The sequence below is a fragment of the Siniperca chuatsi genome, linkage group LG5, assembly GCF_020085105.1.
Source record: "Siniperca chuatsi isolate FFG_IHB_CAS linkage group LG5, ASM2008510v1, whole genome shotgun sequence".
Taxonomy (NCBI): Eukaryota; Metazoa; Chordata; class Actinopteri; order Centrarchiformes; family Sinipercidae; genus Siniperca; species Siniperca chuatsi.
This window is the reverse complement of record NC_058046.1, coordinates 10,883,630-10,899,187: the sequence shown is the minus strand read 5'-3', so window position 1 is coordinate 10,899,187 and position 15,558 is coordinate 10,883,630. Positions and strand designations below refer to the sequence as shown.

General features: G+C 41.8%; 1 protein-coding gene across 2 annotated transcripts; it reads right to left on the bottom strand.

Annotated features, from left to right (window-relative positions):
- Nucleotides 1-478: 478 nt before the first annotated feature.
- On the bottom strand, nucleotides 479-15,558 carry LOC122875912 (poly [ADP-ribose] polymerase tankyrase-1). Of its 2 annotated transcripts, XM_044195578.1 has the most exons (28): nucleotides 15,007-15,558; nucleotides 14,092-14,316; nucleotides 13,610-13,705; nucleotides 13,244-13,280; nucleotides 12,654-12,729; nucleotides 11,094-11,114; nucleotides 9,268-9,362; nucleotides 9,109-9,175; nucleotides 8,581-8,767; nucleotides 8,315-8,436; nucleotides 7,906-7,997; nucleotides 7,586-7,664; nucleotides 7,317-7,488; nucleotides 6,965-7,044; nucleotides 6,518-6,663; nucleotides 6,205-6,370; nucleotides 5,867-6,086; nucleotides 5,352-5,461; nucleotides 4,888-5,076; nucleotides 4,360-4,606; nucleotides 4,125-4,207; nucleotides 3,638-3,758; nucleotides 3,298-3,395; nucleotides 2,850-2,924; nucleotides 2,578-2,683; nucleotides 2,232-2,418; nucleotides 1,922-2,078; nucleotides 479-1,813 (listed from the first exon to the last, which is right to left on the bottom strand). In XM_044195578.1, the coding sequence occupies exons 1-28, from the start codon at nucleotides 15,455-15,457 to the stop codon at nucleotides 1,727-1,729; spliced, it is 3,792 nt and encodes a 1,263-aa protein (XP_044051513.1). In that variant the 5' UTR covers nucleotides 15,458-15,558; the 3' UTR covers nucleotides 479-1,726. The 2 variants fall into 2 exon arrangements, with proteins under 2 accessions (XP_044051513.1, XP_044051515.1); XM_044195580.1 differs by lacking the exon at nucleotides 11,094-11,114.

The following is a 15,558-nucleotide window of genomic DNA, read 5'->3' as shown; positions in this document are numbered from 1 at the left end:
CCAAACAAAAATGTTTTCTTACATCTGGAGAACAAGATTTGTAGGCCAGAGCATCTCTGCAGCACTACAGTACTTCATTATAATGTTTTGTCACATATTTGACTTTTATCCAAAAATTGCAGGTTCTGGAATTTGGATATTGCACTTGGCCAAATTGTGATTTCGATAATATTTCCATTAATTGTGTATCCCGATACAGTATGTAGCCATGAAGTTTACTTAAGAAAATGTGTGGTTTTGATTTCCTTGTACCTAAGTGTTAATATTCCTTCCATTGCACCTTTGCTCAAGTAACTACCAAGGTCAAATACTACCTGTTTGGTTCTTCGTATGAGGTCACATTTCATCAAAATTAGTCAACTGTACTACTTCTGCATCAACACAGAGGCTTTCAATTTTGAAGACAGAAACTACAAACATTCTACAGCAATAGTCATACTGACAGAACTTTGACTCCATTTTAAAATAAACAAACAACTCGCTGTTAATGGGACATTTATTTAAAAAAAAAAAAAAGTTGGGAGAATCAAGAAGGCATGAAAGGAAAATTCATGTCATTTACAGTTGAACTCAAAGATACTGTTAAACAGCAACAGTTATACACAACCATTTACACAACCTGTACAAATATTTTTTCCTGCAAATTTGCAATTTAAATTCAAAATAACTTAAATAGGTTTCTATGTAAAAGTGCAAATCCTTATATGTGGGATGTCTGTGAATAAGACCATGGCGACAGAAAGGGTGCTTTGATGGGTTCACTGGCTATCGGGTGTTAACTTGTAAGGCATCACAAGCACATTGCAACACCGAACATTTACCGACTATACTGTCTTGAAGCACAGTCATATATATATAATGCTTTTAATGTACAACATCCACACCTTTAGTATACCCTTGTGTAACAATGATGCCTTACATTGCATTTCAGCTTTGTCACTGAGCACACATCGTCTCTCATACAAATCAATATTGTAATGACAATAAAATAGTCTCAACTTTTGTGATTTGACAGAGCCCCTTCTCAACTTAGCACGTCCAGCCCTGAATAAAACCACAAAAAAACCCCTCAACTCATTCCAGTTCAGTGTTCGTAGTGTTCTTGGGGTGAAAGTTCGGACAGTTAGCATGACAGCATAGCAACAATGCACAGTTACCTGTTTGGTAGTGTTATAGGTTAGCTTTGAAATCACAGTTACCAGAGGCCATTCTATATAGGATGAACCAAGATACGGTTGGGCAGTAGTTGTCCACAGGTTTCAGGCTTTGACAGTGAGACTGTGTGTGTGTGTGTGTGTATGTGTGTGTGTGTGTGTGTGTATAGATATATAGAGGTGAGGGGTCGGTGATTCTGCACACAGTCACAAGTCATGAGGCGACAAAGAGTGGCAAACTGTTAATGCTGATACTTCAAAGTCTCTACAAGCATCCGCCTGATTGGTGAGAAGGGGAGGGGCAAAGAACTAACCCACGCACGTTATTGGGCCTTACATGCTTCTCTATTAACATGCAGCCGATGCAAAAAAATAAAACAAAACGTGTGTCATCACCACGAGTAGGAGAGTATTATACAGCATATCTGCTCATGAAGCACTGGTCACCATGGGTTCTACTGGACAGGAGACTGGAAATGTGTTTGGTAAATAAAAGGTGTTTAGGTAATACAAAGGAGAAAATAATGAGCATCGAGTCCTTGTGTGTGTGTGTGTGTGTGTGATGTAAATAACTACGACTTCTGCTCAGCTCCTGTTGCAGACTGGGCTGCGCTCTCTGGTTTAAGGATCTGGTAGGTGATGAGGTACTCTGGGTAGGCCTGAAGAAAAAATATAGCACGACATTAGCCAAAATTACACAGCAGGTGTTTAATGTATTTTTTGCTAATGCTATAACCTAAACAGGATTTTTACACATCTTCGTTTACCTGCTCTCCTCTGTAGATGACGTATTCAGCGTAGGCCAGGCCGTTAACGCTGGGCCGCCCGATCACTGAGTGGTGTCCTGGGGGGGCGTGGGCCATCTTCATGGCACTGAACTGTAGGAAGGACTTCCCCAGGGTCACTCGGCAGAACAGCATCTGCCTGAGAGTGCAGATGAGAGGAGAAAGGTCTATTCCCACAATATCATATATAAAACCCTTTACTCTGATAAAGAACAAATCGTTTTATAACCACAACATCTTTTAGTGTTGTGGTTTAGTTTGCTAGTCAAGGTTCATGTCAAGCCAAAGTTACCTGTGGCACAGGTAGCAGGATCGGTCTTTGTGCGTCGGGCAGCCCGTGCCTCCACCAATGCCGTAAACGTACTGATTGCTCTTTGAGGAGTTCTCTGCAAAGTAGATCCCTGCTCCAAACATCCCTCCTATGTATGCGTGGCGCTCATCAAAGCCTTTGTGGATGATGGCGTTGATGAACGGGGAACCTGAAGGAAGACGTGATGACAGTGGCAAAATGATATTATATACAGTAATTGACATGCAAATCTAAAGTTAGTTTATGAAGAACTAAACTCAAATGAGATGATGCCTGATGATGATGATGACACAAAACAAAAAGATGGTGTGACAGTGGGTGTGGTTACCATGAAACAACATCCGCTCATTGTGGTGGTTGTGGTTCTCATCAGCGATTTCCTTCTGCCGGTGGGTGTAACGTTCTCTCAGCTTCTTATTTACTACCTTCTGAATCTGTGAGGCACAATATGACACATATCAAACAAGATGTTGGGCATCATGTCTGCTTTGCACAGTTTTCATTAATACTATCCACCAAAGAAATAGTCCCTATAAAAGCTGGTGTTCTGTGGATTATCAGCACAGACAGAACAAGTACAGAGAGATTCCTGGTTCAGACCTTGATGATGTTGTATCTGCTAAACACACCACCAGCGTTGCCACCGTCTCTGTGCTCTCTGATGGTGCTCTGCATCTGAGGGACACACACACACAACAAAAACAGTGACTTTATAAATCAGGCAAACTACTATTAGCTATCAGCAAATCGTCTGCACATTTTTGGTGTTGCTTCTCATTTTATTAATCAAGGATTTTTACCAGCCATGTACAGTGCTACACATTGTGCTATGATGCAATCATTTTAAATGCCTTTATGTAGGATTTGTAGCCTTAGTTCTATGCAAACTGTTTTACACAGAGCGAAAAATCGTTAAGTTTGTGTAGATATTCAGTTCCTGATGATTAAATACAAAATTCTGACCATTAGCTTCTGCTGAAAAAATAGTGATTGCAAAAAAAGCAGCATAGCAGTTAAAACACACCATAATCAAAGAGCGTGAACTCACCTCCTCCTCCACAGACTGGTACTCCTTGTCATCTGGGGCGAGGTCTATCAGGATGGTGCCCTGGTTGGCACAATGAAATGTCAGGTAGGGGTTGGCACCTGAAAAACAATACAGTCATTCACTGGTTGAAGGGTGTTAACTTGTAAGGCATCACAAGCATACAGTCTTTTGCTGTGGAGTGCGTCCTTTTTTCTGACTTTGTTCTTGGGAAAAAAAAACAATAGCTATATTTTAAAGCCCCTTACTGTATGTGTTTGGGTTTAAAATTGTCTGGCATTTTTATAAAAAAAAAACATCCCTCTGTGATTCTCAACAGAAAAACAAAAAGATGCCTCTTTACCTTGCTGGCCGCCCAGCAGCCTCTCAACACCCTTGATAAGCTTGTGTCGGTGGCCATAGGCATTAATTCCAATCTCCTTCAGCTCCTCGTGACCCATGTCAGCCAGCACATCCAGGGTGATCTGGAAAAAGGAAACAATACAGCAGGTTGAGAAGTTTATACCAACCAGTAACACCAACTCAATCAGAAAAAAAACCCAGACACCAGAGTCGTACAGATCTGATATTAACACATGGCAACAGCTCCACAGGAAAAAACAGGACATATCACACTAAAAGTCAAACAGGTGCTATGTACAAATTAATCTCAGTGTCTGCCAATTAGTAAACTGTTACTGTAAACCCATTGCATTTAAAATGTCAGGCTGTTAGATCATCTTCTGGTACTGACTGAACGACAGACATCAAATACTGATGTGAAATGAATGGTTAAAATTGTAGAATGCACAAGCTTTTTAGCTTTATGTAGTATTTTTGAGATAGCTGACCTGTTCCCTCTCAAAGATGTCCCTCAGGTGCTCCAGGCCCAGGCTCTTCATGAACTGACTTATATTCATGTCCAGCATTGCAACTAGGCAAAAACAGGACATTAGAGTTAAATGAAAACAGGGTTAGCACATTTTCCTTGTAGAGCTCCCGCAAATTTTCCATGTCCAGATGTTTCTGTATTCACCAGCTTTGTAAACTGATCAGTAAGCAATAAGATACATGCTACAAACTTACTTTCCCCTTCCTTGCGGTCGGTGCCTGTGGCTCCGTCTGCCACTCCAGAGGACCCAGAGGCGGCAGCAGCAGCCAGCTCAGTGAGTGGTCCGGCCAGGTTGTCTATGCTGCTGGCGGCCGACAGACAGGATGGCGTGGAGGCGGGGGAAATGACTGAGGCGCTGACCACTGTGGCCTGGGGCTTAAAGCAGCTGGGCAGGGCGTCTGGTGGCATGGCGTCCATCAGCAGGGCCCGGATATCATCAGCCTGCAGGGATGGCAAAGAAAAAACAGTTGAAAGGAGCCTGATTTAAGTTCCAGCAGATTCATTTACTGTACATTCTCTGTTCTATCATTTAAGTAGAGTGATCAGTTTAGGGTCCTCAGTGAACTAGAGTCTAAAACAAGTAGCAGTATGATGCTCATGTAACTAGAAGAACTTCTATGTGAAAACACACTTCCATTTTATGATGTGTTTAATAAAAATCATTTTCCCACCACTTATCTAGGCTTGAAAAACTTATTTCACAGTCATTCCTAAGCTGTTACCGTGGCCAGGTCCAGGGCAGTCTGGCCCTCTTGGTTCTTCATGGTGGGATCGGCTCCATGAGCCAGCAGCAGCGCACAGAGCTGTGTACGACCCTTCTGGGCTGCCTCATGGAGGGGTGTGAAAGCCCATTTGTCTGTAGCATTCACACATGTATTGTACTTGATCAGCAGGGCTGCAATGTCCACATGCTGTGAGGAAGAGAGGCAACAGAGGGTAAGTCAGTGTCTGAAACACGATTTAAGTTAAAGAAAATAACACAGAACCAACTAACAGTAATTGATAGCATTTACAGGATCTGAAGGCAAGACCACAAACACAATAAATATCTTTTAGTTTAAAAATGTAGTTACAAAATCACAATTTTCAGTTTCTTGTAGCTTTAAGCTTTTTTAGTGTGGAAATCAAACCCACAGGATCTGTATTTGATAAGTAACATGTGTGTGTTTATGTTGCTGAGATTGACCCCATATGAAGCAGCATTATGAAGAGGAATAAGGCCTCCTTTGTCCTGGGCGTTGACATCAGCCCCATGCTCCAGCAGATACTCTGCCACCTCAAGGTTGTTATAGCCAGCTGAGGAGAAGGAACAGAAATCAGACCATGAAAATGTACATTTATTAACATTCTGCACAAGTGCAGCATTTAAAAACACTCTTTTTGAATATATATATGTATATATAAAAAAACACCTTTATTTAATCAGGTAGTCTCAATGAGATCAAGATCTGAGTATAGCAGATAGAAAGAAAAAAACAAACATAGCGACACAAAACAAATAATACATACAACAAACAACCACACATAACAAAAGGACATACAGCATCAGAGACAATGTTGCAAGTGTTTCATTTTCCAATACTTTAAGAGGGGACTAGACAAAAGATCGATAAATGCCACATCAGGAGTGTGTGTCAGTACTTGGATTCAGTACAAAGAAGACAGAACCAGAAACATGTCAGAGCAGCTAGTACTGATTACCTGCGAGGTGGAGTGGTGTGGAGTTGCGTCCCTGCGTGTCTCTGCAGTTGATGTTCTCTGGGGAGCAGAGTTTCTGGACTCGGGCCAGGCAGCCCTTCTTGGCAGCGTCCAGCAGGGCGGCATCACCCCTCAGCAGGTCCTGGATGTCTGTGTCTCCATCTTTCACCATGTCCAGCGGCATGTTGCCGTCACGGTTCTTCTTGGATGGGTCGGCTCCGTGCTGAACAAAAGAGTTTTGAGTTTTTATTAATCGTGATTATCATCATAACAATAACTAACACAGGACACAAATGAATGTAAGAAAATACTTTTGACAGGTGACAATAATGGATCCTCACTTTGAGCAGCAGTTTGCAGATCTCATATTTGCCTTTGGCTGCAGCCTCATGAAGTGGCGTGAATTTCCACAGGTCGGCCACATTGACTGAAGCTCCGTGTCTGACCAGCAATTCAGCCACTTCGTAGTGACCATAGGAGCATGCGTTGTGGAGAGGAACCAGACCACTGGAGGAGGAAAAACAGAAGGGACAATCTTCAAATCAAATATTATTAATATTAATATTAGCTCTAAAAATCAAAAACATGTTTGATTCATTCATTAAATTTTTTATATAACCTACAGATGGGTAAGATGGAAGTTAAAGAACTCACCCCTTGTCTTTGGCATGGACATCAGCTCCATGGTGTAGCAGGTATTCAACGACAGCCACTCGGTTGTAGCCAGCGGCAAAGTGGAGAGGAGTGGAGTGGCGGCCCTCCAAGTCCCTGCAGTTTACATTCTGTGGGGTGCAAAGTTGCTGACATACACAGCGACAACATAAGAATTAGTAACTCAACTGAGTGGTATGATAACAGGTTTACAATTAAAATGGGGTCTTCACATTCATTTGCAAACCACTGCTAGTAGCGAACATGTGAAATTTCAGTGCCACAAATTCTTCAAGAAACCAAAAAACTGGCCTAGTGTCTAAATAAAAAAACGGAAAAAAAGAAGAAAAGAAAAAATAAACAAAAACAAAACACACACACTAAAAAAGGTACCATGTCTAAACATCACTAAACTGTACCCACTGCTGGTACAAAAATGACTGAACTTACTTGCACTGTGTCCAGATCCCCTGCTTTGGCCGCCTCCAGAAATCTGTAGTCCACGTCAGAATTACGTGTGGGAACATTTTCTGGGGAAAAAATAAAAGACATTGAATACAAAGACAAATGATCACTGCCAAACAGGACTCCCATACATCATATGAAATCCTATAATCAGGATTTATATCTGGTAAGTCCCTCTGAAGACACGTGTGATATGCATACTTCAGACTACAAAATCTGCCTTATCTTGGGTGAGGTAATTTAATATTGTTGGAGTGAATTTTCATTCTCAAACTTTAAAAATCAAACCCAAATGCAAACAATCTCAAACTGTCAGAAGCACGGTGGGTGCGATTACCGTTAAGAATCTGTTGTACAGCCTCGTTGCCCATCTGAGCAGCGGTGAAACCCTGCAGTGACACGATGGACGGGTCGGCCCCGTAGCTCAGCAGCAGCTTGCAGGTCTGGATGTGACCAGCCAGTGCAGCTCTATGAAGAGCTGTCTGACCTAGTGTGTCCACGGCATTTACCTGGCATCAAAGAAGGTGAAGTTAAGTTTGAGCAACACATACTTTTAACCCTCCCAGATTACATTTTCTAATACCATTTTACACTAAAACAACAGACCTTTGCTCCATGTTTCTGCAGCACCTCCAGGATATCATTGTGAGCTCTCTCAGCAGCAACATGCAAGGGAGTCATAAAGCTTAAAGACACAACAGACAAAAGGTTATGATCCAGGCCAGTGCTGTACCAGTGGATATCTTTTTTTGTATTTTTTGCTACTATTTCTTTTCTTCTTAGTGCTTAATCTGCTTGAACATACAGTTAACTTTCTCTCTTGTTGCTATTTATTGAAGTTTTAATGGCTTTTTTTATGTGGAAGACAGCACTTTGTTGTCTTTTTAGTTTTGAAACAATGTAAGAACTAAATATTGTGTACTTACTCTTTGTTCTTCTCGTTGATGTTGGCACCTTTACGCAGCAACAACTCAGTCACTTGCTTCCTCTTCGGGTGAGGGGAAGCCACAGCACAGTGCTAAAATACACATCAACATTTAATTAGTGTGCTGGAATCTCAATCGAAAACCTGACAACCCAGGACAAATGTTAAGTAAATGCCAATCTGCTAAACCTATAGCCAATCACATACAACTAACTGGCTGTACATCATTAATCAAACAGAGCACTGCTGTCAAGACCACTTTTTATTCATAAGTGAATTTTCTCTTTTTGGCATCAACAGAATTTGTAACCAATGAGAAAGCTAAAAAAATAGCTCTATTAGCACTGTTTAAGCAGTGATTTTAATTTCCACGCTGCACTCTAGTCGTAGTAGTAAGGCTTGGTTCTGACCAGAGCTGTCTCGTTGGTCTGAGGATGTTTGAAGCTGATAATCTCCAGAGCCAGCGTCTTCTTCACTTTGGCCATGTCTGCCTCCCGGGCTGCCTGCAGCAGCGAGTGACCTTTGAACTCATCTGCATGGAGGAGAAAGAGAAGTAAATGGAAAATGATGTGTGGTCCACTCTGGACTCACTCACCTGTGAGTGAAAGATTACAAAGTATTTTTCCAATCACCATTGTGTGTATAACATGTCTATGTGTCTGCAGAGAGAACTCACAGGTGAGCCTTTCTTTAAGCTCTGGAGTGGGGGCCATGTCCACGGCGCTCTTGCTGTGACAGTTTAGCAGTGTGGGGTCAGCCCCGTGGCTCAACAGCAAGGAACAGACCTCCACTCGGTTCTTAGACGCTGCCTCGTGAAGAGGAGTGAACTGCCACAAGTCCATGGCGTTCACACAGGCTCCATGCTGCAGAGACAAAAGCACAGAATGAGCACAGGACAAGGAGCAAACATTTGTTTCCTTCCCAGATCTCAGTATCACACTGTTTTGAGTGAAGTGTTTTGATTCCTAGCTCCCAATTAGTTCATTATTTTAATTCCTGGTTGAAGCAGTTTCCAAGGGATGGGTTATCTCTCTTAATTCATGTGCAAACAGTGAGAAGAATATTACATTACAAAAGCTATGGCTATACACCCATTTATGTGCTGTAACGTGCTCAATAATGTTCCTAACACAGGCAAGTCACAGGCTTTGATGTATTCATCAACCCTGAAAGTGCAAGAACAGAAACTTTCTGGGGGTCTTACTTTAAGCAGAAGCTCAGTGACCTCAAAGTGACCGTAGGAGCAGGCGTTGTGAAGAGGAACCAGGCCACTACAGGGACAAGACACCCAGGTTAGTGTCATACACTATGACTGAATGACAAATTAAGTTTTTGTGGGTTTGTTTTTGAAAAAGCGTCTCACCCTTTGTCCTTGGCATGAACATCAGCTCCATGCTGGAGAAGGAGCTGAACGATGCGGACCCGGTTGTAGCCGGCAGCCAGGTGGAGGGGTGTCGACTGTAAGAGAGGACAGCTTGTTAGCAGACACAGATTGCTGACTGTTTTAGTGTGTACTGCCTTCGATGGCCACGGGAGCAAGCGGCTGATTAGGGCCAGAAGCAATGTGCTACGACAGGCTATGCTCTGTGAGTTGCAGATGAATGGCGGGTATGATGATGCAAGGCCAGTGGAGTTTGTGGGCAAATCCAGCGACAAAATTCATTTGCTGTTGATATTGTGTCTGACCTGAGCGAGTGACAACAAGCAACTTCAACCTCATTACTCATCTACCTCGACTTCCATTTGACAATGTCAGCAAAATATTCTTCCAAGGTCTTTGGAGTTTAAAATTAAGTTTTATGTAGTTAGATGACAAGAAAGAATTGCTAGTGAAACTGTAAGACTACTGAATTCAAAATGGCTGGGTAGGAATTACAGTTGGGTGATGATAGCTGGTTCCTGGATTTTTTAAAATCCTCTCATTTTTGTTGAGAGTATAGGGCATTCAGGTAGTCATTTAGTCAAACAGAAAACATAATATGGCAAAATTTGACATCTGTGAATGTTAATCTTTAAGTTTTGGTTCATAAATATGTAATTATTACATTAAAACTATTGTTTCTTTAAAAAGCTGAACTTGCAGTAAATAGAATAAGATCGATACTGGATTCAGATTTGATAAAAAGCTATCGATCCCCAACCGTAACAGGATGCAAAGAAGCTACAATAGGCAGGCTGAGTGTTTGAGAAAGCATCTCTGCAAGCTATTAGAGGATCAAATCAAATAGCTTTATTTCAGCCAAGGAAAAGAAACGTTAGTCTAAGCAAAGCTGCAAATCCAACTTCAGTGGCATTTGTCCTCTATTCAAAAGTCTAGCTCAGGTCAAGCTTACAATCAAAAGGAGGAACGTCATTCATTTAAATTTCCATGCAGTGATATTAATATAAATGTAAAATATATAAAATACATAAAACCCATAAAGCCAACTATTAGATCTCAAGCCATGGTGATAAAATCAGATGGGCGAGAGAGTTGAATCATGGAGGCATCATTCAGTGTGGGATGACACAAGCAATCAAAAGCAATCAAAAGTCATTGCCATGGGGGGTAGCATAGCACTAGAATGACTGTTGAAAAATGTAGTCCATTCATTACTGCATACCAACTGATCCAACAGGGAACGTGAAGTAGACACAAATTTCACAGACACTTATTCAGGATTCGCTTGACAAAATGCAGAAGGGCAGGCCTTCAGGCATGCATGAGTGATCATCAAAAACAAATGAATGAATAAAATAAAAGCCAAATCAGATACTGACTGAAGAGCAAGTGATTAAAAGTTTGAGAAGTGTGGGTCAATGTGCAAGAAGAGGACAGACGCTGAAGAAAGCAGGCAGTGGACATTTTGAGCTCCTCTCCAAATCCAAAAAGATGAGTCGTCACCATGGCACCAACCCAACTCACTCGTTCACATGCCACACACACACACACGCACGCACGCACGCACACACACACACACACACAAACAAACACACGCACGCACACACACACAAACACACGCACGCACACAGAGGAGCATCAGGGTAGGATACATGAGTGACCCGAACACCCAGGTCCATGATGTGCAATTAACAAGTGACAGCCAGCTTATTGGTCAAATAAAAACAATGGATTAAAAAGGAATAAAACAAACAAAAAAAGATCACAACAGTGCATCAATCAAGTGGCCGTTATCAAGGTCAACTTACCAGCATTTTTTGGGATGTTGACTGATCGACAAATGTTGCCAGAGTCACACGGAAAACAAAACGAAACAAAAATTACAAAATGACAGTATCTTTTCACAGCAATTATTTTCTCCCCTCTTAAGTCAATGAAACACAAGCCCTATTTATAAATCACTGCTTGATCCGTCAAACATGGTGTGAGATTAAATGTGACACCAGGCCAGAGAGGGTAAATAGCTGGAGGCTAAGTGTCCCTGGTTTTCTCTGTGGCTTTGTGAAAAGGCAAGGACTGGTTAATGGTGCCCACTGGTTAAATCCCAGACCAAAGCTACACTGGCATACTGGCTTAGATCATGCAAACTCTAAACATACTGCAAGGGAGGCAGGGAAGGAGTAATACTTTAACCGCTGTTTGTTAGAAAATGTGGTTAGGACTGAATGAAATATGCCAATGCTGATATACTGTTAGCGACAATGGATTTCTTTGGCATGGTGGAGTTATGCTTTTTGTGAGTTATTTACAACGATAAGACACAGTAAATACTTCAATCATTTCTAAGAAAAGTAATGCATGACAAATGAGCCCCACCCAACAAACAAAAGCAGTTGGAGTAACTACATCAGTACCTGGCATGATGTGGAAATGAAATGCAAAAACAATCCTTCACCTAAATTAGCGATGCTAAATGCTGACGTTGGAAAATAAGTGCTACGTGCGTTCTATAAAAGTGCATCTTGGTACCATTATCCCTCTAGTCTACTCGCCCACAAAGAGGAAAAAAGATAAAAACACAAAATGAAACATCTAAAATACTGTATCATGATCTAAACACTGCTTGTAAGCAATTTTCAAAAATGCGGACTGAGTTTAGAGGAGACACTAGAAATTATACAGAGAAATAAACTGTGCAAAATACATATTGTTTTCTGATCTGAGTGGATGCTTGTGTACCTACGCAGATTTCAAGATCACAAATAGCTTTGTTTTAGCATCTGGCATGGAAAAGTGATTATGGGGAAGAAAAGACAATACTGCCATTGAGACACCTGGTCCAAACATGTTGAAAATGAAAAACAAAAACACTAAACTGTACATACATAAAATGAATATAATCATAATAATCAACTAACCCACCTAACTGGATCAAAGACCTGACAACACAATTAAAGCTGAACCTAGAGGATTAATGTGGTTGGTGAAAATCGAGATGTTATAACAGAAGCAAATGGATTCCAAGGATGGCTTGATGAGAGTAATACATGCATAATTAGAGAAAGAAAAACATCTACAGTGTGTATGTTGCACAGTGGTTTGTCCAAGGTAAGGTGGTCTCCATTAACACCCTCCCACAAATCCAATGAATACATCCTCTTTATATCTGCACCACACAAACTAATCACACTGTAGGATATATTCCTTTACTGTCACGCATTGTCTGACTCAGAAACCTTCTTGCTATTTTTGTCAAGAACTTTTAAACACGAAGTGCAACGAGTACAACTCTGCACAACATGCTGTATCACTGGTGTTATGACATATCTGTCTGGTGTGATATAGTGTGGCACTAGTGGCTCGGTTACCTTGCGGCCATCGCTGGCATGGCAGTTGACATTTAATGGAGTCAGCAGTGCCATCAGCTTTTCTTCATTTCCACTCCTGTAATTACATGGTTGAAAAGACAGGTGTCATTAAGTATTACCCATTAAAATCACTATTCCCTGGGATTTTAAAGGAGATTCCATAATCAAAATGTCATTCCACAGGGTTTCAAGGATGAATGCAATACTGGATGAAACCAAGTACTACTTTTTGTGCTTTGAAGATGGCAGTAATGGTCAGATTTAAAAGTGTGTATATTGCAGGTGCGTACTCAGAGGTGTGTTTATTTCTCCTGCATTTCATGTGTGTTTAACTGTTACTTGTACGTAGAAAATTACACTACCCACCAGTATAGTTTATAACTGCAGGTATAAACTTGTGTGATACTGTAAAGCAATCTGCTTCTCACTGTACCTAACAGCTTCTTGTTATAGCCACAAACATGGCCAAGAATGTCCTCTCTTACAGTAAAGTCAAATTTTAAACCTGATGAACAGAAAGTAACAACCATGCAGTTGTTTGACTCTGGCCAGCACGAATTATGTGTCATGACAGTCAGACTGACACTCACCTTGCTGCTTCCAGAAGTTCATCCTTCTTGTATTCACCTGGATGAAAATGAACATTCAGATTAGAGCTAGGCATGCCAAACACGTGCCATAAATGTTTATAAAAGTTTTTGTTGTATTAGCCTACAATGTTATTGCAAAATGCCTAGTTCAGTGTAATTATGGTACACTGACGTCAGGACAGAATCATGTGCACCTTCTCTTGTGTGAGTGCAGTCTATCTGACCATTACGTTTTGACTACTGGTTACATTTAATGATGATTATCTGCAAACTGAAGCTTTATTTAGTCCTGTATTCATACGTTAATAGCTGTAAAAGTGCGAGTAAAGTGTAAATGTGAGAGATAAGCTGCGGAGAGGCACTGACCAGTGAGAACAGCCTTGGCTGAAGGGTCAGCTAGATCCAAAGCAGATTTGCCATCAGTGTTGCGGATGTTTGGATCAGCTCCGTGTTGGAGTAACACTGAGTGAGAGAGGTGCAGATAAAGAAAAGATTTCAAGTTTGTCCTTAAAATCATTCACATCCCCCTATTGTGTCACCCAGAACGCTGATCATATTCAAAAACAGCTAAGTTGGTTACACAGCAAAGAAGTTGGTAGACGACACAAACCCGACAACGGTGGAAAAACAAACCTTTTGGTTGTTTGCTAAATTAAATTCCTATCCTGTCACCACCACTCATACTTTAATAACCTTGGGCTCAAACTCTATATCGTATATATCCAGTTGTCAAGCTTTTTAAGAACCTACGCTAAATTGCAACTAATGACACATAAGGATAGAACAATCTCGAGAAACAGTCAACACAGATTTGCCTGCGCTTGAACATAATCGACAGAGATCCTTACCAATGCAAACATCTATCTTTCCCTTGATGGCAGCCTCATGTAACGGAGTGTAGTTCCAGTTATCTCTGGCATTGGGGTCTGCGCCTTGACACAAGAGGAGGCTGACAACTTCTGCGTGGCCGAAAGAGCAGGCATTATGCAGGGGGATAAGTCCTCCGTCATCCCTGGCGTGAACATTGGCCCCTGTCTGCAAGAGGTGCTCCACCACATCTTTTCTGCCAAAACCTGAAAGAGGATTAAAATGTATTTAAATTGAGCTCTTCCTCAATATTAGGTTAGGAGTGATGCACATACACTATAACTAGCCTGGATATACCATCTAAAATTGCTTGAGAATAATCAGAATTGTAGGATTCAGATGAAAATACGCACAAAAAATAAATATACATTACTGAGTTATGAGATATAATCCTTATTCATACACTGAACATCAGTGTAAACATACCTCCCAGCCATGATTTGCATGACAACTGAGTTTTTGCATTTATTTTGTTCAGGAGAACTTATGCTAACGCTACTGACGACATAAAACGCAAAGTTGCTTTGTGTTGCAGTTCTTGCTAATATTGTACATGAAATGACGATTTCCTAAACACTGCTAGCTTAGCTAAATTACAGGTCGTCTTGTGTTGCTTAGCAAGCTGTTATGAGAGGATGTTGAAGAGATGTTGACGGCATGTCTGTTTGATAGCCAAATTGGAGTGGAGAGAGTCAAATTAGCTGGCTATTCATCCAGACCTGATAAACTGTAGTTACATTTAACGTTATCAGAAGGGCAAATGACAAAAGAAGAGATTAGTAGTAAACACTTCGACCAAAACACAACAACAATAGCTAGCTAACTAGCCGTCACAGTGTGTTAGCTAATGTTACAAAACATAATGCTGCTGTATCGTTAGCTTAGCTCATCGTTACCCGCAGCGAAATGAAGGGGAGTTGATTTTCGACCAGCCATGTCTTTCGCGTTTACATTCACCGAATCGACAAGTCTCTTTACTCTGGATACATCCCCGTTACGGCAGGCCTCGAACAACTCCCTGAACGCCCCGCCGATGCCGCTGCTACCGTCAGTAGGACTGGTAGCTCCGGAGCCGGGGCTGGAGACGCTGCTGCTGCCGCCGCCAGAGGTTGTCGTGGAGAAGCTCGCACTGCTGGCCAGGACCGGGGCGGGTAGGTCCGGGGAGGCCATAGCCATCTCGATCCCTCCGCTGCATTCTCTCTCGGTCTCCGGGGGTCCGACGGCCGAGGTCAGCAGAGCCATCGGCGGAGAGGCCGGAGGAGCGCCTGAAATAGAGCTGTTTCTCGGCGGAGACTGTAAGGTACTTTGCTGTTGTTGCTGCTGCGAGGAGCGACGAGGCACCGCCATTACAGCAGCTCTCAGGCGACAATAAAAGCTGCTCCTCCTTTCCGTTCAAAGTGGTAGCGTTTCCTGTCAGCTGTTTACTCGCGGTGGAGGCTGGCTGTCGA

What these genes read in the sequence shown, in the direction of transcription:
- LOC122875912 (XM_044195578.1), bottom strand. Translation starts at nt 15,457, where the DNA reads ATGGCGGTGCCTCGTCGCTCCTCGCAGCAGCAACAACAGCAAAGTACC. An exon ending in TCCCCTTCATTTCGCTGCGG is followed by an intron (nt 14,317 to 15,006) that starts GTAACGATGAGC and finishes ATCCTCTTTCAG; the next exon opens with GTTTTGGCAGAAAAGATGTG. An exon ending in TGCAGAAACATGGAGCAAAG is followed by an intron (nt 7,489 to 7,585) that starts GTCTGTTGTTTT and finishes CTTTGATGCCAG; the next exon opens with GTAAATGCCGTGGACACACT.